This window comes from Hemibagrus wyckioides, linkage group LG03, assembly GCF_019097595.1.
Source record: "Hemibagrus wyckioides isolate EC202008001 linkage group LG03, SWU_Hwy_1.0, whole genome shotgun sequence".
Classification (NCBI taxonomy): domain Eukaryota; kingdom Metazoa; phylum Chordata; class Actinopteri; order Siluriformes; family Bagridae; genus Hemibagrus; species Hemibagrus wyckioides.
Window position 1 is genome coordinate 30,463,994 of NC_080712.1, and position 26,152 is coordinate 30,490,145.

Genomic DNA, 26,152 nt, shown 5'->3' on the forward strand with positions numbered 1-26,152 from the left:
AATAAAGCATTACTTACCTTCTACAAATGCACAATATGTTGGGGGGAAAAAATAAGTAAGCATTTTGGTTAGACGTGTAATGTTTATTTCAAGTTCTGATACATTTAGATTACAGAAGTTCTAGAAGATTACAGAAGTTTACCACAGTGGATCCTCTTTTAGGCCCTCCATCATCAGCAACCACTGTGAGAGTGTAGGAGTCACCCTTCTCTCTGTCTATCAGACCAGTTACTGTGATTCGACCCTGTGACACACACACACACACACTCTGTGGAACAAGAAAAATGCTACATCTTTGAAATAATACAAGGATTTTAACAGATTAAATCTGTGTTTCATGTTTGGATGTTCCATTCAGACAAACCATATTTTAGGAAAGAGACATAAATGTCATGTAACAGCAACGAAAATGACTAACATCTCAGTCGTTTTCACTTAACATGGTCTCAAAATAAATAATATATCGCTTCTGTAACATATACTGATCAGGCTTAACATTATGACCACCTGCCTAATATCGTGTTGGTCCCCCTTTTGCTGCCAAAACAGCCCTGACCCATCATGCACTGTGTATTCTGACACCTTTCCGTCAGAACCAGCATTAACTTCTTCAGCAATCTGAGCAACAGTAGCTCGTCTGTTGGATCGGATCACACGGGCCAGCCTTCACTCCCCACGTCCATCAATGAGCCTTGGTCATCCAAGACCCTGTCACCGGTTCACCACTGTTCCTTCCTTGGACCACTTTTGATTGATAGAGATCACTGCAGACTGGGAACACCCCACAAGAGCTGCAGTTTTGGAGATGCTCTGATCCAGTCGTCTAACCATCACAATTTGGCCCTTCATCAAACTCGCTCAAATCCTAACGCTTGCCCATTTTTCCTGCTTCACATCAACTTTGAGGACAAAATGTTCACTTGCTGCCTAATATATCCCACCCACTAACAGGTTCCATGATCAGTGTAGGTCTGAGCTTTAAGAATTCCTCTCTTCAAAAAAACATTTGAACCAATCACCTAAAATGTTCTGCAGCATCAGTTTGAGCCTCATGTTAAAGTTACTTACCGTGACAGCATCGATCTTGAAGAGCGCGAGAGCTGCGGGCGATGTATCGGGATCGAAGCGGTACGTCAGCTGATTCAGATTATCCGCCGACTGAGCTCGTACTTGGACCACTTCGGTTCCACGGGCTATGTTTTCCCTCAGGGGCACTTCGTACCCAGCCATAAGGAAGGCCACGGCCTCGTCCAGCTCATTCAGCAGAGTGACATATACAGTGCAGAAGGCCCGATTAAAGGGAGGAGCTTGGTCTGTAGCTGACACATTCATTAGGTAGCTGGTCTTGGTCTCATAGTCTAGATAATCCACGGTGGTCACTAGTCCTGTACTAATGTCCACCTCAAATTTACGGTCTGAACCTGAGATGAGGGCGTAGGATACGGCACCTCCATCACCTACATGTAGACGGAGAGAGAAGAAAGAGACAGATGGATTAAAACTATATTAAATATTCTTGTCCTGTAATTCCGCAGGCTGAGAAAGTTCTTGCTCTTGCTGGTGGACATTTAATTAGGATCATTACCTCTTGTTTGCTTTTCTCTAAATAACACATTCTTCTTCCGGTTACTGAAATTTGGTAGAAGGCCTGCTCTAGGAAGAGTCTCTTATGCCAGTAATTTTTTTAATAATATTTTTTTTAGCTGAAACAATGATACTGAGATTGTGTCTCAGACATGGAACACTTTATAAGAGTTATGATTTAGACCGGAGACGTGAGGTGTGAAAAAACGCAGACTTTCTATTGTTAGAGACTCCGTCAGTAATTTGCTAGTCAGAAGGATGTCATGTTCAGTCTGTTTGAATCAGATTTCAAGGCTTTAATGTAGCTTTCAAGAGGGTTACACACTGCCGGCCCTGAGGGTATGTTTGTGGGAATATTTGCAGGAACAGCCCAAGGGTATGTTTGCATTACCTTTGAGAATCACATCACCTTTTTTTTTCTGACATAACCTGACGTGTGCAGAGGTTTTGGAGCATTGTATGACTGACTGTCAGGCTCTGACACGCTTTTAAAAATATTTATCTGACAGCCGAATCACATACACAGCTCTTTTACTAATAGAAATAACATATTAGAGTGAGTGAGACAGGGAAGTGAGACAGGAAGTCTCTCCAGATGTCCCTGGAGTTATGTGTCATGGAAAAAACACACGCAGCATACAGGTTGCCATGTTCTCAAAAACAGGCTACTAAACAAACCCAAATTACATAGAGTACTATCTTTCTGCTCTTTAAGTAGCTTCTTGATCTCTATGCAGACAAGCAAACAGGTTGTGGCTATTTTGGCAACTCAAAAAAACAACAATGTGCAGCAACAGAAAACCACAGAAGGCACACAAGTCACCCAGTTAGATTCTAATCTCTAGTGTCACTACATATCGCAGGGGGTCTTACAGTTTTTGCAGCCAAGGACCCTTTAACCTGGAAAAATATTGTTAAGGCTCTGGGTTGTTCATCAGAGGATCGGGGTTCAAGCCCCAGCACCACCAAGCTCCACTGCTGGGCAACTGAGCAAGGCCCTTAACTCTCTCTGCTCCAGGGGCGCTGTATCATAGCTGCCCCTGCGCTCTGACCCCACCTTCCTCAGCTGGGATATGTAATGGATGTGTGGCGATAATAAAGGCTTCATGCCCTCATCATCAGTTATATTAATGTTTTGGCCATCTGTTGATGCCTTTTACATTCACAGAACCCATTTTGGTCAAATCCGTCATGAGAACTCAAACTGACAAAGAGAACTCAAACTGACATCATATTTAAGCCTCCATCTTGTTGAGTTAATGAGGTTTGGATTAAACCCATTAAATTCAATTCGGCTAATAATTGTAGCCGTGTTATGAGTTCCACAACACTGACTCCCTGATTATGCTTCCAAGCTCCCGGAGTCTGGCCACCAACTGATCTCATCGCAAAATAATAGAATTTTTACAAAGGAAACAGTGATAAAGACTGATAAATAATGAAGTTCATGAAAAAAAAACACATAAATGGAATCTAAGCACAGCTTTAAGGTAAAAAAAAAATCGAAAGCACCGTACAAACCTGTGTCTGGGTCAGTGGCTCGGACCACAATCACAGAGGTGCCGATTCCGGCTGTTTCTCTCAGGCCGAGTCTGTTATACTGCTGCTGGGTGAAGACGGGACGCTCATCATTCACATCCTCCACATATACTATCACCTACAGAGATAGAGAGACAGTGAGGAAGACACCTGGAGGTGAAGGACCTTATGTTTTTATAGATGACAAGGGTATTAATTGACGTTGATTAATTAAACTCTACCTTTTGTACCAATACTAAAGATGCATACACCTTTAAAATACTATGGCCAGAAGTTTGTGGACACCCGACCACCCTCCTTTCCTGCTATAACGGCCCACATTTTTCTTTAAAGGCATTCCAATCAATTTTGGAGCATGGCTTTGAGGATTTTAATGTTGATCTTAAGATGCTCAGTGGGGTCGAGGTCAGAAAACTGTTAGGGCATTGTCATGCTGAAACTGGTTTGAGGAAAGAGAACGCTACAGCATATGTTTAACATTTAATTAGAGGGAAGGGAAAGCTACAGAGTACAAAGAGCGCTCTTAAATTTGAGGCAACAGGTTAGGGAAGGCCAGCAAACTGGTGTGATGAACAAGGGGTCTATGAGTTTTTGGCCATATAGTGAATTACTTTGAGGGTGAATCTTTAAGAACACACTTTGTGCAACTGTCCATCTACAAGCAATAAGGAATAATCGATATGTTTAAGTTGAATATCCTTTTTTTTCTGAGAATCTGTACAATAAAGACATAAAATCTTTCCAAAAAAAAACATCAGCATACCTTAGACTCTCTTACCAATAATTTAGAGATAATAGATAATAGAGTAGATTTTAAAGTACTAAAAGGTTAAACTTTAAGTGCGCTGAATGTACTAATAGAGTAGCAATGTTGTGATGTAAATGACAGGCTTATATTAACATATTATAATTTCTATAGTAAATGCAAAATACAGAGGTTATGCTGGATGCTCCACATACATGCATTAAAAATGTTTGTAATTTCTACACTATAAGCACACAGCCATTGCACACACTTTACACTTAGTATTGTAATATTCATTTATATTTTTACTCATTGTGTTCACATGCCATATATTCTTCTCCTTTTCCCCTATATTTTCTCCATTATTATATTTTACCTTGTACAGCCTACCACTTTATTGTAAAGTAGACTGCATTTATTTCCTTATTATTATATTTTTGTGTTTAATTTAATTTAATTGTTTTTTTGTTTTTTTTATTTTATTTTTATGTTGTTATTTTATTGTTTTATTTTACTTTATTTTTTTATTTTATTTTATGTTTTTATTTTATTGTATTTTATTTCATTTTGTTATTTTATTTTATTTCTTTGTTGTTGTTTAAAATTCTATTTTTAATGCTTTTAAAAATATTATCTAGGGATCTTTTATACATGGGCAGTTCTAAAAAAGCATTTCACTACCTGTCGTACTGTGTATGATTGTTTACGTGACAAATGAAATTAGAATTTTGAATTGAATTGTCAATGTGGTGAACTTTATATGGTAAAGGAAGCACTTATTTAGTACTTTTTCAGTGTCAGCACTGTGTAAAAGTCACTGTAAAGCTGTACTTTTAGGGTTTCTGACACTGCTTCGAGACGGAAGACTTCTATCATGCTAATCTTATCATGTTAATCTTGAAAAGAGAGGAAAAAAGCAATGCTGGTGAGGAAATAACTGTAGCTGTATGTGATCACTGGAAACATATGTCAAAGATATAAATAGATAAAAAATATGACGTCATTATTTCATAAATTAAAAATATTGTGTTGTGGAGTAAAACACTTTGAATGGAATTTCTTCATTAAGCACATAGCACAAGTATACATGTACACACACACACACACACACACACACACACACACATACACACACACACACACCCTGACAGAGCTGCGCATGCTGCCCTGGTCACTGTTGTACGCCTCCACCTCCAGCAGGTGTGAGCTGCTAGTCTCTCTGTCCAGAGCTCGCTGTCCTCGGGTGATCAGGCCAGACAGAAGGTCAATACTGAACTGACCGCCGCTGTTACCTACACAAGACAGACACACACACGTAACTGTACACAGACAAGTCCAAACGACTAAACACACCACCGAGAATCACCTGTATTTTTTTTGCCTTTGTTGCACAGTTTGTCAACACTGACATGAGAGTGTGTATGTGTGTGTGTTATTAGCAGTTATTATATTAAACCCTAAACTTCCTGCTTCACATTATAAACATACAAATAATAACTAAAGCTATTTTTTTCTCTGCACAGTGTGAATTCTGTGTAATTTGTTCTGCATAAATGTCAAACCACAAGACGAGACAAACAACAGCGCTGGACAAGAAGAATAGCAGCACATTGAAACTAGCTGTAAATTGGGGCTTGTCCTAGCAAACATTTGAAAGGGTTTGTAATTTACCAGCAAAAGCTGTCTAACAGCGAGCTGTCAGGATCAATCCTGCTGATGTGCAACAAGCCATCGTGCACCGGTCAATATACTACGGTAAAAATGACAGGTCACTCACTCACGTTTAGTAATTGCTTTATCCTGTCCAGAGCCAACGATTTACATGACATATTCATATCATGTTCACATCGGAGGGGGAGTTTAGAGTCACCAATTCAACCTCGGCATGTTTTTAGGAAGTGAGAGGAAGCCGGAGAACCCGGATAAAACCCATGTGGACAAAGGAACCCTGGAACTGTAAAGGAGCTGTTTGCTGCTTACCTACTTACTTATTATATTACATTATATATCAATCAGCCATAACATTATAACAGGTGAAGTGAATAAGACTGGTGATCTCCTCATCATGGCACCTGTTAGTGGGTGGGATATATTAGGGAGCATGTCAGCATTTTGTCCTCAAAGTTGATGTGTTAGAAGCAGGAAAAATGGACAAGCGTAAGGATTTGAGCGAGTTTGATGAAGGGCCAAATTGTGATGGCGGATAGACGACTGGATCAGAGCATCTCCAAAACTGCAGCTCTTCTGGGGTGTTCCCAGTCTGCAGTGGTCAGTATCTATCACAAGTGATCTAAGGAAGGAACAGTGGTGAACCGGCTACAGGGTCATGGGCGGTCAAGGCTCATTGATGTATGTGGGGAGGGAAGGCTGGGCCGTGTGATCCGATCCAACAGACGAGCTACTGTTGCTGAAACTGCTGAAGAAGTTAATGCTGGTTCTGATAGAAAGGTGTCAGAATACACAGTGCATGATGGGTCAGGGCTGTTTTGGCAGAAAAAGGGGGATCAACACAATATTAGGCAGGTGGTCATAATGTTATGCCTGACCTGTGTATTGTATTATATTAAGTGTTATTTATTTTAGCACTGCATGCACTGGATACAAACAGAAATAACTGCAGGAGTGGACAGGATCGGGCTCAAATCACTTATTAGCACCACGTCCACTTTTTTTTTTTTTTTTTTACAGAACACTGTCGTATAATAATAGTTCATCTCTGCACAGTCAGCAACATTAAAGTGCCCTTGTATGAGACGCTGATCTAGTGTGCAAGTGAAGGAAGTCTGCTCCTCAGGATACATTACCCAGTGCTCTGTGGCTGTGGCTCTGTGTTTACGTGCCTGTGGTTTCTCATGATTTTGGTTTGACTGTTTTTGTCTGTGTTATTTTTGTTTATCGTGCTTATGCTGTGCATTACTCCATCATTCTAACTTCTGCTGGGTATTCCTGGGTCGTGTGGTCGTATCTGGATCGGGCGGCTGTTAGGTCAGACACCAAACACTTGTAAATAAGAGGGGAAAAAAAAACGTACCCGAAAGAATTCGGTATAGAACCCTGCCATTTTCTCCCTGGTCTGCGTCTGTGGCCTGGACCTGTTCACAAAAAACACACACACACACACACACACAGAGTATATGCCTTATATCAGTGAAAGTACAGTGAACTTCACACAGTGAAGCGAAAAGCAGCACCTAGAGCTCAAAACACACACACACACAATTTTCTCCAATTATATTATGAACAAACAAACAAAAACAAATGCTGGATTTCTGGATATTGTTTTCTTTAGTCACTAGTTAGCAGGTTGCCAGGACAACATCAGCTCCACAATAGCGGCCTAATCAGAAGAACCACACTCAGAGGTACTCACACACACACACACACACACACACACACACACACACACACACACACACACACTGAGCAGGGCCCCCTTCTTCAGACTCATTAGTTTTATAAAAGGTTTTGGGGACGAGCAGAAGAAAGAGGGCACGACGGGAGGAGGGAAGGAGCGGGAATAAAGAGTTGGGGGTCACTCCGAGATAGATGAATAGAGTGGGACGTACCATATCTGATCCTGTGGGGGTCAGAAACTTCACACAAGCGTTTTATTTATCAGCAAGCGCCTATATATTACTCTGTAGCCAGTTTAAACTAACGCTACAGAAGAGCGACCTGGTTAAGCATGAAGAGTCCGACTGGCCTGCGCTGTCTGGTCCATTTCTGAAGGACAATTCAAATCTGTCACGATATTGAGCGCTCCCTCTTGGGCCTGTCTGTCTTTTTTCTTCTCCATGCTTGCTCTTCTTCTCAACGTGGAAAGAGAGAAAAGAAGCCAGCACCGCAGCGAGGACAGACATTCACTGTGTTGTTAAGGTAAAGCTGTGTTTCTTGAAATTTCTACACATTTATGTTCACACTGATATTTGTGTTCGTTTTCTGTGTCTTGTGGATTGCTCTTCAGTGAAATTCTGATTATCCACCTGAACATTTCAGTAAGTGAGTGTGTACTGGCTATTGATGGAGTTTAATGGACTCTAATGGCCTTTTCTGGACATTTCGAACATTTTGGATTAATTTCACATCCCAGTGTGCTTTTGTTAAACACTTAAGTCACGCTATGATCAAGCCAGAATTTCACACGCTGACATTTACAGTCGTTACTGACTCCGAGTCGGCGACTGATCATCAGTGTATGTATGTTTACGTCTGTGTGTGTAATAATCCTCCTCTTTGTTGTGCTAAAGCGTTTTCATGCTCACGTGTTCAGGAATCTATTTCATGAGGATTTAATCATTTCAAATGTCAGTTGCGTATGCATGGATCTCAAATAGCCTGACAAGAAGGGTTTTTTCCCCATTAATAATTCTGTCAGTGGAAGGTCTTTGTAAGGATATTTAGACAAATATAATGCGTGTATAATGTGTGTTGTTTTTATTCTGACTCAGTAAGATGCGAGATGACACAAAAGCTGAACTGAGTCATGCAGAGAGTTGACTAGCAGGCAATGACATAACTTCCAGCAAAATAACAAAGGACCCCAAAATCCCTTCCACGCTAAAGACATCTGAGCCCGACCTTTCTGTACAACAAAAGATGCCCAGTTTCCATGTAAACATTAAGTACAGTTGAACCAAACACCTACAATAAAAGCCCTAAAAGCAGAAATGGCATTACCAATAAAGGAAAAAAACTTCTGCTACATCAAAAACCCGCTGAATCTTTAAAACCTAAACTATAACAAACAAAAACTAAAGCTTAAAACATCCACTGAAGATAGAGCAAACCCCTCTCCACAAAACAAAGCCCTTATAATAAAAGCACAAAAGACCTAGCACACCAAAAACTACTGAAGACAAATTTAAAACTAAAGAAATATAGCCACTAAAAAAAAAAATAAAGGTAAGTTTAAAGCCATGAGGAAGTTCTCAGGACAGAGGTCTCACTTTGTCTTTACTGGGTAACATGACAAGCTCTCATTAACCTCAAGAAAGAGAGAAAAAAAGAAGAGATGCATGTCAGTGACAACCGGAATAAAGACATTTCACAGATGTTCCAAAACATTACACGCAAATATAACCAGAGGAAATTCTGAGGCTCTTTATTGAATTTAATATTTCACTGAGGGTATGTCGTAAAGGATGACGATGCGTTTTAACACCATGTCTTTGGCTATTGTTGTATAATCACACGCCCTTCACTAATTTATTCCTTACATAACATATATATGTATTATACATATTTATAAATATGACAAGCGGAAACAGAATTGATTTGAGTTCTGTGAAGTAGATGCAATTTAGCCAAAGCTAGTTCATATGTGCAGAGAAACACCTACATCTTTACCACATCCTGCTAATCTGCACTGAAACATTTGCAGCAATCCACCGGTCCAGATCGCACCAGCTGATAAATTCTGCTTTTCTCTACAGATCTGGACGACATGGACTCCACAAACAGCACCCTCAACTCAACCTTCACGCCTCTGACTTTCACAGATTCTCTCACATCGTCCAATATTTCCAGTTCGGTTTACCCCGCCCTTCATCACCCGCTCCCCACCATCATCGTCACCGTCTGCCTGTTCCTGGTGTTCGGAGGGTGTGTGATCGTCCTGGCGACGTGCCACTGCTCGGGAAGATCTGGGGCGTGTGACGGGGGATGCGCAGCAGGAGAAAGCGAATACGACGGACAGACGTCGTCCAGCGAGCCTCAGCTGAAGCTCTGGAAGCGACTCGGATCTGGACGCTACTCGTTTTCCTCGATCCCGTCCTTCCGGAGAACTCCTCAGCGCTCTGCCTTGACCAAATCTAAGTTGTCGTTTCAGCTCGAGCAGGACAGGAACGAACTGCAAGCACAGCTGACTATACCGTGCTTACTCCAATATGCTACTGAGATATAAACACTAAACACAACTGTAACACACAAAGTGCGAATAAAATTAACAATTCGGCATAGAGGCAATTTCATATCTAGAACCAAACTCAAGGTCCAGGAGTCATTCAACTAGCCTAGGCCCGTGATTAGAGTTTATTTAGCGCAGAAGGTCAACGTTAATTATGGCATTTAGGTTGCATTTTTTAGTGAATTTTAACAACTAAGAGTCTAAAACATGTCATCCTGTACACAGTCTAGCGGCTTGTCTTGTGGTTTTTAGATGTACTTTTGTTCAATACAAGCAGGTGTGTTTCCTGTTGAGGCACACAGAAGGGTGATATCATTCATCAGAGTTGCCAGGTTTCTGCACTGAAATTCGTTAAACCTTTCTTTTTCTCGTTATTGTGGTGCATAAACGAATTTCAGGCATGTTTAAATATTTGTAATTAGCCACTCCATAGTCTCTCTTCCCTTCTCTTCATTTTTAGCAATATATCTTACAATAGAAATGGTTCTGTTTGTCTGTATGACACACTGTCTCCACTCACACTTTGCCTCGTAGAAATGTATACGATTTTATTCAAATTATTTTTAAAGAAAACAGAGATCTTGGCAGTCTGCTGAGTCTAAGGCTCCTCCCCCAGAGCAGGGGGCAGGGTGTTTCCCGCCCAAGTGGGCCTCTATTAGTCCGACACATTAAACGAACCAAATTGAACGAACTGAAATGAATTCATTACTTGAAATATGCGATAAGATTTCTTAAAACAGGGTTTTGCTTTTTTAATAAATAAAAAAAACATAAATATTTTTTTCTGCATCATTCTGATGAATTTTGGAAAAAAAAATAAAAAAAAATAAATAAATAAATAAATACAGATTCCCTAACCAAATAATTTATTACATATTTGTTATACATGTATATACCAGAATCACAAAATTTAGCCTTTATTTTTTTTCTTTTATTAACATTTATTAGAAATTCAACATGGTGTTCTGAACTAAAATGTTGGTTAATTACACCTGTTCTGAGATGAAGGGGTCAGTCTCAGTGATCGACTGTAGCTGTATAATTAGCGACACGGCACATGAAACATAGATTATTCTAATGGTAGCATATTATATTTCTTTTTATCTTCATATCATGATGTGTCGAAGAGTTACATGTGTTTATATGAGCTAGTGTTCGTACCTGTAGTACACTGGTTCCTCTCGGGACGTTCTCCAGAATGGTAGTCTCGTAGCTGTTCTGAAGGAAGATGGGTCTGTTGTCATTGACATCCAGCACTTCTACATAGACAGTAGCTGTTCCTGTTTTTCTGTCCCCAGCTGGACCGTTATCTACAGAAAAAAAATACCAATAATTCTTGGAGAGTCTTGCCAATGGGAGCACAGTGGTTACAGTGACTAGAAAACTGTGGGGTCAAATCCTAGGAGCACCAGTGAACCAGCACTGGGCCTATGATCAAGACACACTCTTGTAGATTTTTTTTTCTTAGTTTCTGTCTCACTTGTAAATTGGTTTAAAAATCACTCAGTAAAGTTCAGAGCTCTGAGACACATCTGTATACGTGTGTCTACGGTTTACTCGGTTGACAGAATGACACATTTTAGAAACAAACCTTCACATTGATGACCAATCAGATCCTCCAATACTGGATTTAATTACTCAACACAGTTGTGAACTTAATGCACTGTGAAAATGAAAATGCTTAGACGTTAGCTGTAATAACAATACTAAACTTTTTAGACTGACAGCACATCAGTAATAAACTGTAAAGAAATCTTAATTAGATTTGGCAAAAGGAATATTATTAAGACAAATATTAAGGAAAAATAAAAGGAAAAATGTCTTTAACTATAAAATCTATCTAGTAGGAATTTTATGTTTTTATTTTATATTTTATTTTTTCTTTATTTTCTTTTAAATTATATTTCATTTTTAGTATATGTTTTAGATTTGTACAATATTTGTTGTTTTTATTATTATATAGTTTAGATATTTTTTCATTATTAATATTTAATTAAAGTATAAAATATATATATAATATATATATATATATATATATATATCTTATATTTCATTTTTAGAATATGTTTTGGATTTTTAATTTTAGATTTTTTATTATTATATATTTTACATCAATTTTATATTACTAACATTTAATTAACATATAAAAATATCTAAAATATATATATTTAAAAATACAAATATTTTATATATTTTTAAATGAAATTAATATTCTTTTTAACTAGAGTTTATTATATATGAGAAGACAGGGTTTGCCCTGACATTCAACAAATAGTTTTACATTTTTAAAATTTCACAGAATGTCACTCATATGACTTTTTAGGTTTTTAAAATTTGTAATTTATTTTTTACTTTCTCATTTAAACAATGAAGTTTTTATTAACATTTTATATTATATTTAATATATATTTTGTTTATTATATTTAAGCCCTTTTTAAACACGCCTAGACACCCTCGCCAGCTGCACATACTCCCTAAATGCACATAATTTTTTGATAATATGAGATAAGAAGCACTGCTGCAGGGCAGAATGACTCTAAAAATACATGCTGTTAAGTGTTAATGGCTAATGAATGAATTTAGAGCAATCAGAGAGACAGAATAAAGAGCTGAATTAAAAAAAAGAAATTAGATGGATAGATAGACAGTAAAGCAAGATAATACATGTACAATACATGTAATATATACTGACAATACATGTAATATATCCAGTCATATTTATATTATCATATTAATTATATCATGTAAATATAACACAGCTAGTATATAGATACAGATAAGTATAGGCCTGATATGATCCTCAGAATCCAGAGCAAGACACATTTTCAAATGCTATTATATGCATATGTTTGAGTGAGTGAGTAAAATTAGCATGTAATTTTATGTGTAGCAGTAACGTGTTAGCTACACACACTGCACTTCTAGCACCACAGTTTCACTCCAAACAGGAAACCTCAGTGCTGCACTCTTCACAGAGGAAGTGAAGGTGTTGTTCTTCACTTGCTCACACATGCTGCATGCACCACTGAACCTGATTAGCAAAGTTTACCTGTAGCTAAGACAGTACACACACACACACACACACACACACACACACACAAAAGTAATCACAGTCAGGGGGACAGTTGCAGGTAAAAAGGCTCACCGATAGCTTCGATGACGAGTGTGTACGAGGCTTGTGTTTCTCGGTCAAGATCCACCACAGTGCGCACCACACCGTTCCTGAAGCCCACACTGAATTTCCCATCCTGATTTCCACCTGCACAACACACACACACACACACACTTATTGAATTTAACACACATTTAATACAGTAAAAAATAAAGTGCACATGATGTAGCCAGTCATGCAGATTCTTTACACTTGGGCCCCTAAACCTAAACAGAGTGCTAACACTACAACTCATGTCTTTTGACCTCTGACCTGTGATGAAATAGCTGAGTTCAGCATTGAGACCAGCATCATTATCAGAACAGTTGAGCCGTGCGACCACGAAATCCCGGGGAACGCTTTCCAACACAGACATGTTGTACACACGTGGGAAAAACGTAGGAGTCTCATCATTCATGTCCAACACTGTAGAAACAGACAGACAGATATAGAGACAGACAGACAGAAAGATGATGAAGATTTTATCATTTGGCAGGTTAACAGTAAGACGATAGACAGGAAGATAGATAGACAGAGAAACTGAGCAACAGACAGACAAATACTGTAGATCAACTAACCGACTGAAAAACTGACAGATATGGAGAGTAACAGAAAAACAGGAAGACAGGCAGGAAGGTAGATAGACTTACAGACTGGAAGACAAACAGACAGATAGACAGAGACCAGCAAAACAAAAAAACATTGAGAGAGTAAACAGACAGACCAATTAGAGGACAAGACAGACTGAGAGAAAACCAGAGACAAACAGACACACTGACTGACTGACTAAGAAACGTAAATAATGACAGACAAATAGACAGATCAACAGACAGACTGACAGCCAACCAGACAGACATAAAGACATAGGGACAGTCTGACAGACAGATAAAACCAACAGATAAAACAAAAACAGACATACAGACTGACTAATAGACAGATTAGAGACTGACAGACAATCAGACAGACAGACAAACATACAGACATACTGACAGATTGACAGACAGACAGGCAGATAAACATACAGACATACTGACAAATTAACAGACAGAAAAACAGGACCAACTGAAGAAAAGACAAACAAACAGACAGGCAGAAAGACTAACTGAAGGACAGACAGACAGGCAGACAGACCAACTAAAGAACAGACAGACAGACAGACAGGCAGGCAGACAGACCAACTAAAAAACAGATAGACAGACAGACAGGCAGGCACACAGACAGGCAGACAAACTGAAGGACAGGCAGACATACCAACTAAAGAACAGATAGACAGACAGACAGGCAGGCACACAGACAGGCAGACAAACTGAAGGACAGACAGACAGGCAGACATACCAACTAAAGAACAGACAGACAGACAGACAGACAGGCAGGCAGACAGACCAACTAAAGGACAGACAGGCAGACAGACAGACAAACTGAAGGACAGACAGACAGACCAACTAAAGGACAGATTTGCAGACAGACAGGCAGACAGACAAACTGAAGGACAGACAGACATGCAGACGATCCAACAGATCAAAAGACAGACATACTGACAAACAGATAGGTGAGGCACTGACAGAGAGACAGACAGATAAACTGACATCCAGACAGACATATAGAGATTTAACCTTGACGACTAGAAAAAAATCACCAGATTAAACTAGTGGAGCTGTCCATCTGTGACACTCGTTCTGGTTCGTACCCGTGATGGTGAGGGTGCTGGTTGAGGTGCGCGGGAACTGCCCTGCATCGAACGCCACTAGCCGCAGCTGGTACTGTGAGATCCGCTCACGGTCCAGTACAGCTGTGGAAAACAGCACACCTGTACTGCTGTTGAGCCGGAAGTCCAGACGGGGTATGCCCATCTGCAGAGCCAATGTCACGGCCCCATTCTCTGCTTCGTCTGGGTCCTGTACCTGCACCTGAGCGGTCAGAACACACAGAGGGTTCATGCGCTTGGGATAAAAGCCCATGATTCAGGTGAAGTGTTTTGCTTTTACAATTTTTCTTTTGCCATCTCACATTTTTTATGAATACCATATTTTACCGTATTTGCCACGGTACCACTAATTCGCCTGCACTTTGTTAGCAAACATAAATATTGACATATTTTTATAGTACATGCTAAGCATTTAATACATGCCCAAGGAACAAAACAATTTCAGAATCCCAAACCAACCCTGAAGACAGACGAGTCGGTAGGAAGACCCTCCGGCACCTCGGCGATGAACGGCAGGTTGAGGAAGGTGGGATCGTTGTCGTTCAGATCCAGCAGATTGACGAAGACTGTGGCACTGGCTGAGGAGCGCAGTGGTGGGCTTCCACCTCGAGAGGGCAGTAGAGCGTTAAGCAGAAACCCAAACATACAAACTCAAACATGACTTCTCTTCAGTCATTAAATCCACTCAGGGGGAAGAAATCATTAAGAAAAGAGAAAATGGGTTTGAGAAGCGATTTAAGGATCAGAGACAAGGAGACAAGGAGACAAGGATAGGACAAAAGCAACACTATGTCTGCTATAAAAAAGGCTGTCTGGCTACCAGGAACAATTTCATTATGCTTGAGTTATATTAGTATTAGATGATCATTTCAGAAAAATCAGACACTCTTTCTTTCTTTCTTGCTTTTGGATATGATTATTTATGATTTGGAAGGTGAATTTTATAGATGCAACATTGCATCTATAAAAGGAGAAACAGAGATGGGTAGGCATGTAGACAGAAAGCTAGATAGATAGATAGATAGATAGATAGATAGATAGATAGATAGATAGATAGATAGATAGATAGATAAATAAATAAATAAATAAATAAAATTCTTTATATACACTCTGACTTTTATGGAATAGATTTGGTACTGCATTTTATTATTGCACTGTGTTGATAACCTGTCTATGCATCTGTCCATCTCATCATCCATCCATCCATCAATCCATTCATCCATCCATCCATCCATTAAACCATCCCTGTACAAACACTTCCCTCCATCTATACATTCATTAATCCATCAATCCATCCATCAATCCATCCATCCATCCATCCATCCATCCATCTATCCATACATACATACATACATACATTCATTCATGTACCAACACTCCCATCCATCGGTACCTTCATCCATCCATCCATCCATCCATCCGCTAACCAATCTATCAATTAATTTCATCAATCTGTCAACAGTGTATGATTTTTGATATTTAGTAGAACATCAATATTCTTTATACCATTAACTGTTAAAAATGTGTTTTCACTTTATGTAAAAGGTCTGATTTCTAGCCCCTGATTTAAGGATCATTATAGATATTATCCTGTTCGTAAACCAACACAATTTTATATCATCTGATATGTTAAGAATCAGTTGATTCAGCTGATTTTTGACAGAAGGATGAGTGGCCTCATTAGACTAAATAAAGTGTTACAGAATCAGTCCAACATACTGCTGACCCAGTTTCCAAAAGGAATTGACTGACAATTCTTGGATGAGTGTGTGTGTGTGTGTGTTTGTGTGTGTTGTACTCACGATCAGTGGCTGAGATGATGATGGTCCTCATGAGCTGGGCAGCTCGGGGATCCACGCTTTCTCTGTCCAGCACTGCGCCACTGGTTCGGATCTTCCCGGTTCTGTTGTTGATGATGTAATAGGGGTTTGCTGGACTAATACTGTACACAACTGTCCCGTTCTCTCCATTATCAGCATCCAGGGCCAGGATCTTACAAAAGAAAGCAAGAGAGGAAATAAAGGGCCAACCTGGTGCTAAGTGCCCAGTCCTGACGCTCTGGCCTCGGGCAAAAGCAAATCACAGGAACCTGACCCACCTGAAGGGCATGATGGGAGATTTATGTGCCTGGAGGCAGAGCGCAGTGCTGTCTTAGACCTTACTGTTACATTTTTAAAGAGACGATCACTTCACAGCACTAATGGAGAAATGCTGCAGATTGCCTAATTGGTCATTAGAGAAACAAAGGGTCTTGGGGTCTTTAATTATTGAAAAAGCAATGGTAAGGAAACTTTGTGCTGCACTGACTACGGAGAGAGAGAGAGAGAGAGAGAGAGAGAGTGAAAGCGAGTACTAAATGTAGTTCATGCTCTTACAAGCAGCATTAAAGAGCATCGTATTTTAAAGTTCACTCAACTGAGTTGGAATGTAATTACAATTTTTCTGCTTTCTCTCTCTCTCTCTCTCTCTCTCTCTCTCTCACTCTCTCTCTCTCTCACACACACACACACTTTCCTGGTGTGTATTTTTTCTATTACTTAAACCCTGCTTCACAATGCCCTTTAATTTTATTACTTCTAAAATATATTTAAAATGATTAATATGTATGAAAAAAAACTGAAAAAATAAAAAGTTGGTGTTTTAAACCCTCTAAACGCTTGGCAAATTCAAGTGCAGGTTCAGTTCAGCAAGTTCAACAGCAATAGTGAGCATCCTGGGAGTCTGAAAGGTTAACAATGTCAGTGAAACAGTAAATATTTCCTGGGATTGCTGATTACATCATTTCTACATTGCAGGTGAAAGGAAAATTCACAGGATCGGAATTTAAACAAGTCAAGGCTGTGCTGTGATCATGAAAATAAATAAGTCTTATATTCCTCTTGAACCATAATGACATACCAACAACGCATCACACACACACACTCACACACACACACACGCACACACACACAGTTTCCTAGCTTTTAAAAGCTGACACGTTCCTCTCTAATCGCGGTGAGAAGGTAATTACCTACGCGATTCACGGCAGGCTTCATTTTCATTAGTCACCTGAACCTCTTAATTAAGCTTGGAGTTGACTTGTTAATTAATGGACATATTTAGGAGCTTAATTAACAAATAAACTTCAATAACAGGACATGATGAAGGGCAATAAAGTGCTTGCATGTAAACGTTTCAAAGCAGAAAGTGTCTTTTCAAGACAAAAGAAGTCCATAAAATATATAAAATACACCAATCAGGCATAACATTATGACCACAGAGAGGTGAAGTGAATAAGACTGATGATCTCCTCATCATGGCACCTGTTAGTGGGTGGGATATATTAGGCAGCAAGTCAACATTTTGTCCTCAAAATTAGAAGCAGGAAAAATGGGCAAGCGTAAGGATTTGAGCGAGTTTGATGAAATTGTGATGGTGGATAGACCACTGGATCAGACCGTCTCCAAAACTGCAGCTCTTGTGGGGTGTTCCTGGTCTGCAGTGGTCAGTATCTATCAAAAGTGGTCCAGAACCGACAGTGGCTCACTGGTGGTCAAGGCTCATTGATGCACGTGGGGAGTGAAGGCTGGCCCGTGTGAGCCGATCCAACAGACGAGCTACTGTTGCTCAGATTGCTGAAGAAGTTAATGCTGGTTCTGATAGAAGTTGTCAGAATACACAGTGCAGGACGGGTCAGGGCTGTTTTGGCAGAGAAAGGTGGATCAACGTGGTCATAATGTTATGCATGATCGGTCTATGAACTCTGTCTACGTAAATATATGAAACTCTAAAGTGAGAACACTGATTTTTGATAGCGTGAAATAAGCCACGGAAAATCCCCTCAAGCTTTAACTGAAATTACTCACAGAGATGACATCAGTGTTGATCGGACTCATTTCCACAACGTTAGCGAGATACGGCTCATCCTGCCACATGGGGGCGTTGTCATTTATATCCAGGACGGTGATGTTAACCTGGGTAAACAAACATTAATTAGAATTAGACACAATACCAAATCTAAAGTCTAGCTTTGCACTCCTTGAGGAGAAAAAAAACAGGGTTCCTCATAGGTTCTGAGCTTATTTAGGGGTTGTTGGCTATGTAAAGGATCCTTCTCTTAAATAGAGAACCCAACGTTTGTAGCTATCTTCATAGCACCTGTAAAGGTTTCCCACAACAAAACACACGGAAGAAGACTGTCCAGATGGATTATGCTTCACTTCTATCTACAGTAGCCATTTTTATACCGTTTCCCTTATATAATATAAGCAATAAAACACTCAGGACATGCTGTAGGAGGAAAATAATCAACAGTGCGATGGTGTGGTTTTGTTTATTAAAGGATGACACTCCATGTTTGATATTATTATAACGTATATTATAGCAGCTATAAACAGAATATCGACCTTAAAACTGGAAAGTGTGACATTGTGCTGTTACCGTGGCGATGCCAGTTTTCTGCAGAGGCCCCACCCCTCCATCTACAGCTCGCACGATGAGAATGTATTCAGACTTCACCTCACGATCCAACAGAGCTGTGGTGGTGATCTCCCCTGTAAACACACACACACACACACAGAGAGAGAGAGAAAATACACAAACTCTTCACTTTCCCATCCATCACAGCTAGTGGTCACCATCCTTACACACACACACACATACACACACACACACACACACTGCATTCCAATACTGTTTGCAGCCTATAGTCAGCACTCTGGCTAGGGAGTGTGTGAATATCGGTTCTTTTCTATGAGTCTCTTGGTATTTATCAATAAACCTATATCTATTAAAGCAAAAATGTGTGTGTTTTTATAGAATTTTTTAATTTTATAACATTTTTGATGACTCATTTTGCTGACTCACTAATCCAATTTGCATGTAATCATATGTTCTCTCGCTCTCTCTCTCTCTCTCTCTCTCTCTCTCTCTCTCACACTCTCTCTCTCTCTCTCTCTCTCTCTCACACACACACACACACTCTCTCTCTCTCTCTCTCTCCAAGGAGATTTTTAGTTTAATTTCATTAGGCCTGTTTGCTGACTATATTAAAGAGACTCAAGTAATGACAATATGTTCCTTGTCATAACATTCAGCTTAAATCACATTCTTCTCAAAGTTTTGAAAAGAAACAGCCTCGTTCTGGATATGATCTTCTCCTAAATCTACACTTAATCCACACAATAATCTCTCGAGCTTTTAACAAAATGGAAATCTAATGAAAGGGGTTTTGTAAGAAACAAATATTTTAGATGATAATGTTTAGGATTGGAACCAAGGTCTCCATTAAGAGAAAAAAGAGACAAGAAGCTGGAAGAGGAGTTATTACATTGTTATTAATATGTAATTATTATGTAACGATCTTGCAGGCCCAAACATTTTGTATGTCCACAGAACCCCAGTGAATCCTGACTCTTTGCTATACACATGCTACATATAATTATGATATATATTATATACTCTATACTGCCAAAGGTTTTGGGACAGCCCTTTCAATTCAGGTGTTGTTTTTCAGGGGTTGAACTCGGCATCTTGTGTATGTAAAGGCAGACGTCCCAGTTTTGGCCTGGCTCACAGTCTCTGCTCTAATCCACCCCAAAGGTGTTCTATGGGGTTGAGGTCAGGACTCTGTGAAGTTCCTCCACACCAAACTCGCTCATCCATGTCTTTATGGACCTTGCTTTGTGCACTAGTGCGCAGTCATGTTGGAACAGGAAGGGGTCATCCCTAATGGATGCATGACAAAATGCACAAAATGTCTTGGTATGCTGAAGCATTAAGAGTTCCTTTGACTGGAACTAAGGGGTCAAGCACAACCCCTGAAAACCAACAGTTCAATGATTTGGAGGGGTGTCCAAAAACTTTTGGCAGTATAGTGTAAATAATAAAAAAATATCATGTTACATAGAAATTGCAAAGCACAAAGTCACATGAAGAAATTCCTGTGTCAGAAAACCTTAAAGTTTGTTGTCTGACTGTTATAAAGTTCTGAAACTGGAGACTCCTTCCATCACCGATTACATAAAATCTTTAACCTTTTAATTATTACTCTTAGATTATGTGTATTATTTGCCTTATGTGAGTAAAATCCCTGTGAATTAGCCGTTACTATAGAAACACTAAAGTTTGAGGGCGAGCACATTTCCCTTGGAAAAGAGACAAAAAAATCTGAAAAAAGACAGAAAAAAATCTGACTTTTTCATATTTAACCTGTCTGTGTGTGCCTATGTGTATGTGTGTATGTGTTTATGAGTTAGTATGTGTGTGTATGTATAGGTTAGTATGCATTTATATATGAAAGTGCATGCGTGTGTATGCATGTGTAGGTGTGTGTATGAATGTGCATGTGTTAATATGTGTGTGTATGTATGTGTGTGTGTCCACCTGAGCGTGTGTTCAGTCTGAACTCAGAAGGGCCCTGCAGTGAGTAGATGAGAGAGGCCTGGCCAAATTCTCTGGATGCATCCAAATCTGTCGCCGTCACAAATAACACGGTCGCCCCTGAGAGAGAGGGAGAGAGAGAGAGAGAGAGAGAGAGGGAGAGAGGGATGGAGAGTGACTATTGTAGAGCCATTCTGACTGATAATGAGCTTATGGGACTGCAGCCAATAACGACAGCAGATAATAGAGATAGAGTGAGACAGAAAACGACAGAATGATGCCCTGTGCACAAACACACGGCAGAAATGACAGAATTCGAAAGGCAGATGAAGTAAATGGCGACTCAGAGCCACATTGATGAGTCAGGCGCCGAGAGTGTTTATGGATTTTAGGATTATCAGGGAGCTTGGCACAGAGAGAGATAGGCAGCAAGCCAAGCACTGGCTCTGATCAATACGGCTAGAGTCCAAACGAGACGAGCTGCCACGAGCTCACACACCACCAAAACATCACACACACACGCACACATGTCAGTGTGTATATGTCACTCACACACTTACACACAAACGCATTTTCAGCGTGTGGAAACATGGTCCCAGAACATCTCACACTCCTAGTAGTGTAGTAAAAGAACACACACATAATTTAGAGGGCGAATTTGCATCTCTACAAAGAGTAAAAATGCAGAACACACACACTCACACCAAAAAAAAATACACTCACCCACTCACTCACACACAATTCACATGGAAACACACAAGCATATAGATACACATTTTGCCATTGTGTGTAAAGTTGATCCCCAAACACACACCCACACACACCCATACACATACACACAGGCTCAGAAAGGGGCCCTTGGTAGACACTGACCAGTGTCAGTGTAATTTTCTCAGGCAATTGGAGACGGATCTATTGTCTGGGACAAAAGCATCGAATGAATAAATGCATACGAATGACGAGCGTCTCTCGAGCTGAACCCTCAATCTGAGCGGAACCTCTCGCCCAAAACACAACACGGCCAACCGACATCAAATGATGTGAGCACTGAAGAAAAAGAGGAAGTGAGCAGGGCCAAGAGAAGGTGTGTGCGGTGACAGTAGAGGGTGGACGAGCGCAGAAACAGCGGGGCAGCTGGAAATCGTGTCCAGTGTGCGTGGCATTAATTTCCTGTCTGCAGTGATCAGACAAACAGACTTGTACAAGCTCTCGTGTGACACTTGTGAATTATTATTCGCGCTTTCAGGTCAAACACTCGCTCGGGGTGAAATTTTTGGCCACCGCAAGTGCGCTTTACTGGAACTGACAGGGTACAGATGAGTCATTTGGAGAGCATTGTACTTCCTGGCCATGACTATGCTTAAAAATTTGGCCTAATTCACAGACACCACTGAAATGACTCTATTAGATTAAGTCTCTCCCTGAATTTCATGTCACTTCTATACAGTTAAATACACCGATCAGGCATAACATTATAACCACCTGCGTAATACTGTGTTGGTCCCCCTTTCGCTGCCAAAACAGACTCGTCATGCACTGTGTATTCTGACACCTTTCTATCAGAACCAGCATTAACCTCTTCAGCAGTTTGAGCAACAGTCTGTTGGATCGGATTTTTTCACACGGGCCAGCCTTCTCTCCCCATGTGCATCAATGAGCCTTGGCCGTCCATGATCCTGTTGCCGGTTCACCACTGTTCCTTCCTTGGACCACTTTTGATAGATACTGACCACTGCAGACCGGGAACACCCCACAAGAGCTGCAGTTTTGGAGATGCTCTGATCCAGTCGTCTATCTGCCATCACAATTTGGCCCTTCGTCAAACTTGCCCATTTTTCCTGTTTCTAACACATCAACTGTGAGGACAAAATGTTGACTTGCTGCCTAATATATCCCACCCACTAACAGGTGCCATGATGAGGAGATCATCAGTGTTATTCACGGCACCTCTCAGTGGTCATAATGTTATGCCTGATCAGTATATACACTCCTATTTCATGCTACTTCTATACAGACCTCCCGAGCCAAATGAGCCGTAGTTTCCCTCCACACTCTATAACATTCACGTACATTTATATTCTGTTTTCTTGCAGATGATTTAAGTGTGTCTGTGGAGTTACACCTACAATCTTTTTCTTTCTTTTTTTTTCTGCTTCCATGGAAAACTGTCACTGCTCTCACGTCCTGTGCTTATGACACCAGTCATAATTAACTAACCAATTAACAACTACAGTGACTTAAAATAATGGCACTAGATGAAGAATATTAGTTATTTCACTACATAATTAAGTGACCCAGTTTTATTAAGTTGTCAGTACTACGTGTATATATACTACATGCCATGATGCATAATGTATAAGCATTTTTATGATGTTTACATGGATTTGTTTGTGTCACATTAAAAGCCTTTGTGAAGCTGTGTAGGGAAAGACTGGGAAAGTGGGATCGAAGGTGGAACCGTAAGCGGACTAAGAAAGGAAAAGAAATAGTCAGGATAAAATTCTCTAAACGTACCTGCTACCATGTTCTCGGAGATCCGTACAATGTAGGAGGATTGGCTGAACTCGGGAGGATTGTCGTTCTCATCCTGAAAGCGGAGATAACAAACTGTGAGAGGTTCAAGAGATTCGAGAGATGAGCTGCTGAAAACTGAAATGTTCTCAGAGATTTACCCTGAATTTCAGATAAAAATATTGTTAAGTTTTACTATATTTGCTAGCTAGAAGTAAACAGTACTATTATACCACGCTACTATTATACCACGCTTTTGCTCGCTACTGGTTTCAGTCAATAAGAACAAAATTTTCCAAGTACTAGTGAAGAATGATGTCGCCTTTGAGGACAGATTTGTGTTCAGTCGAGATAAATAAATGATGAGATAATAACCTTTAAACTGAACCCAGATACTGATACTCCAGCCAATCGTACATACAATTCGAACGATACACAGAAAGTTTTCTTCAATGTGTGAGATAAATCTCCAATGTGTAAAAGCAGCATGAATTTGTTTAGCCCAATTGGTGGTTCGCTATTAAGAGCGAGCTGTTATGTTGGAAATTGGCTTTGACTGAACTGGAACGCACTGTAAGAGTTAAATAAAAAAAAAGGAGAAAGAAATCAAAAGGCTTATTTTCAAAAGAGTTCAAAGTGTTATTAGCCAGAGCTGGCCGAAGTCAGTGAATCATTTCAGCCTTCAATAAGAAGCTCAAAAGCCGTGACGAACTGAACGGGTAAACGCAGCGTCGTTTCTTTGTATTCCGCCTTACACTCGGGCTGAAAACAAACCATACACACAGTGACTGACAATACAGCATAGTGACACACACACACACTTACACACAGCTGGCTAAATGGCTCAACCTCCTGCTGTTTAGCAGCAAGTGAAATGAGCCTAATCATAACCATGGAAATAAGGAAGAGGAAATGTCAGAGAGAAATATTCATAGACTGACTAACTGGGCCTGAAAAAGTCCAGTGAGGAACTGAATTAACACGTACAGGAGATGCTTGGAAAGCAAAATATATAAGGTAGAATACAAATTCATGTGTACATCCTTCACTCATTCCTATTTGTATCCCATATGTAATAAAAGTAAACATACACTGATCAGGCATAACATTATGACCACCTGCCTAATATCGTGTTGGTCCCCCTTTTGCTGGCAAAACAGCCCTGAGCCGTCATGCACTGTGTATTCTGACACCTTTCTATCAGAACCAGCATTAACTTCTTCAGCAATTTGAGCAACAGCAGCTCGTCTCTTAAATCGGGTCACACGGGCCAGCCTTCACTCCTTGGCCGTCCATGACCCTGTCGCCGGTTCACCACTGTTCCTTCCTTGGACCACTTTTGATAGATACTGACCAAGAGCTGCAGTTTTGGAGATGCTCTGACCCAGTGGTCTAGCCATGACAATTTGGCCCTTCGTCAAACTCGCTCAAATCCATACGCTTGTCCATTTTTCCTGCTTCTAACACATCAAGTTTGAGGACAAAATGTTGACTTGCTGCCTAATATATCCCACCCACTAACAGGTGCCATGATGAGGAGATCACCAGTGTTATTCACTTCATCTGGCAGTGGTCATATTGTTATGCCTGATCAGTGTATTTCCTATGATACACTGTATTGTAAAAGACAACAAAGAATTTTTTTTTTTGTGTGTGTGTGTTTTTGCTGAAGTCCTCTGCATTCCTGGTTAGTTTACATTTTGATGGTGTAAACTAGCTACTAGCTACCGAGCAATCCAGTAAACTGTCACAGCAAAATGAATCGACACCACTGAAAGAGAATGGTTTTTAATGTTTTTCTGGGACCAATAGATTTCCAAATTCATTCTGGCGAATAAGAAATTAGCCTTTATCCAAAACTCTCCCTTTATGGGTGCTTTCAGGGTATTAAGTCCATATTGGGTCATTAGTCCATGTCATTGACTTGTGGGATTCTATGAGAATTCTAAAAATAGTGTGTTAAATAGTGGAAAGACTAAAGTTTAGGACTTTCTGAGTAGACTAAGATTAGTCTAAGTATCGTGAAATTTTGTAACCTGACAGAATATGTTTACTTCAGTGATCAAGAGACAAATCGAATTGAATAAATCTTAAAATTCAGATGTAAAAAAAAAAAATAGTGCATTTATACAGACGAAGCACACGTGTCATGTGGAAGAGTTTTAGGGCAGTAGTAGCTCATGTGATTAAGACTCCGGGTTGTTGATTAGAAGATCAGGGTTCAAACCCCAGCACCACCAAGCTGCCTGTCAGGAACCACTGGGACAGTTCCCTCCCAGACCTCCAGAGGGCATTGCCTGCATTGTTGTTTGTGTATTTCCCACGTGTTTTGTGCCACGCCCATCCTAGTGTTCTGATTTCCCGGTTTGTCACCTGTCACCACCCTGGCCAATATATATATATTTATATATGAGAGCCCTTTTGTACCTGCCTTCATCAGTCGTTGTTTGTGTGTTGTTTGTTTGTTCGTTCATTTGTTTGATGTTTGCATGTTTATTTGTTTGTTTGTTCAGACATGGGGCAAATAAACACGATTACCAAACCAGGTCCTAGGTTTCCATGCTCACGTTATGGTTTGGTAAACATGTGTTGTGTTGTTTATGTTTGATTCATGTTATTAAAGCAGCGCTTTATTTTATCTTGGGTATGGGT

General features: G+C 40.0%; 2 protein-coding genes across 2 annotated transcripts in view; one reads left to right on the forward strand and one right to left on the reverse strand.

The window, feature by feature from the left end:
• Positions 1 to 29: 29 nt before the first annotated feature.
• Positions 30 to 26,152, reverse strand: part of LOC131349510 (cadherin-23-like) — a 57,567-nt gene continuing 31,444 nt past the window's right edge. The window contains exons 6-20 of the mRNA XM_058385266.1: positions 23,504 to 23,576; positions 20,993 to 21,109; positions 19,049 to 19,161; positions 18,475 to 18,582; positions 16,432 to 16,621; positions 15,089 to 15,234; positions 14,612 to 14,831; positions 13,198 to 13,350; positions 12,919 to 13,032; positions 10,935 to 11,083; positions 6,900 to 6,960; positions 5,012 to 5,160; positions 3,106 to 3,241; positions 1,069 to 1,457; positions 30 to 244 (exon numbers count right to left, since the gene is read on the reverse strand). Of these exons, the coding sequence (XP_058241249.1) occupies positions 110 to 244; positions 1,069 to 1,457; positions 3,106 to 3,241; positions 5,012 to 5,160; positions 6,900 to 6,960; positions 10,935 to 11,083; positions 12,919 to 13,032; positions 13,198 to 13,350; positions 14,612 to 14,831; positions 15,089 to 15,234; positions 16,432 to 16,621; positions 18,475 to 18,582; positions 19,049 to 19,161; positions 20,993 to 21,109; positions 23,504 to 23,576 (2,253 nt within the window). The 3' untranslated portion in view covers positions 30 to 109. The remainder of the gene's footprint in view (positions 245 to 1,068; positions 1,458 to 3,105; positions 3,242 to 5,011; positions 5,161 to 6,899; positions 6,961 to 10,934; positions 11,084 to 12,918; positions 13,033 to 13,197; positions 13,351 to 14,611; positions 14,832 to 15,088; positions 15,235 to 16,431; positions 16,622 to 18,474; positions 18,583 to 19,048; positions 19,162 to 20,992; positions 21,110 to 23,503; positions 23,577 to 26,152) is intronic.
• On the forward strand, positions 7,538 to 10,529 carry LOC131348998 (uncharacterized protein C10orf105-like). The gene is made up of 2 exons (XM_058384299.1): positions 7,538 to 7,744; positions 9,301 to 10,529. Exon 2 carries the CDS (start codon positions 9,312 to 9,314, stop codon positions 9,768 to 9,770), a length of 459 nt encoding a protein of 152 aa, XP_058240282.1. The 5' UTR covers positions 7,538 to 7,744; positions 9,301 to 9,311; the 3' UTR covers positions 9,771 to 10,529.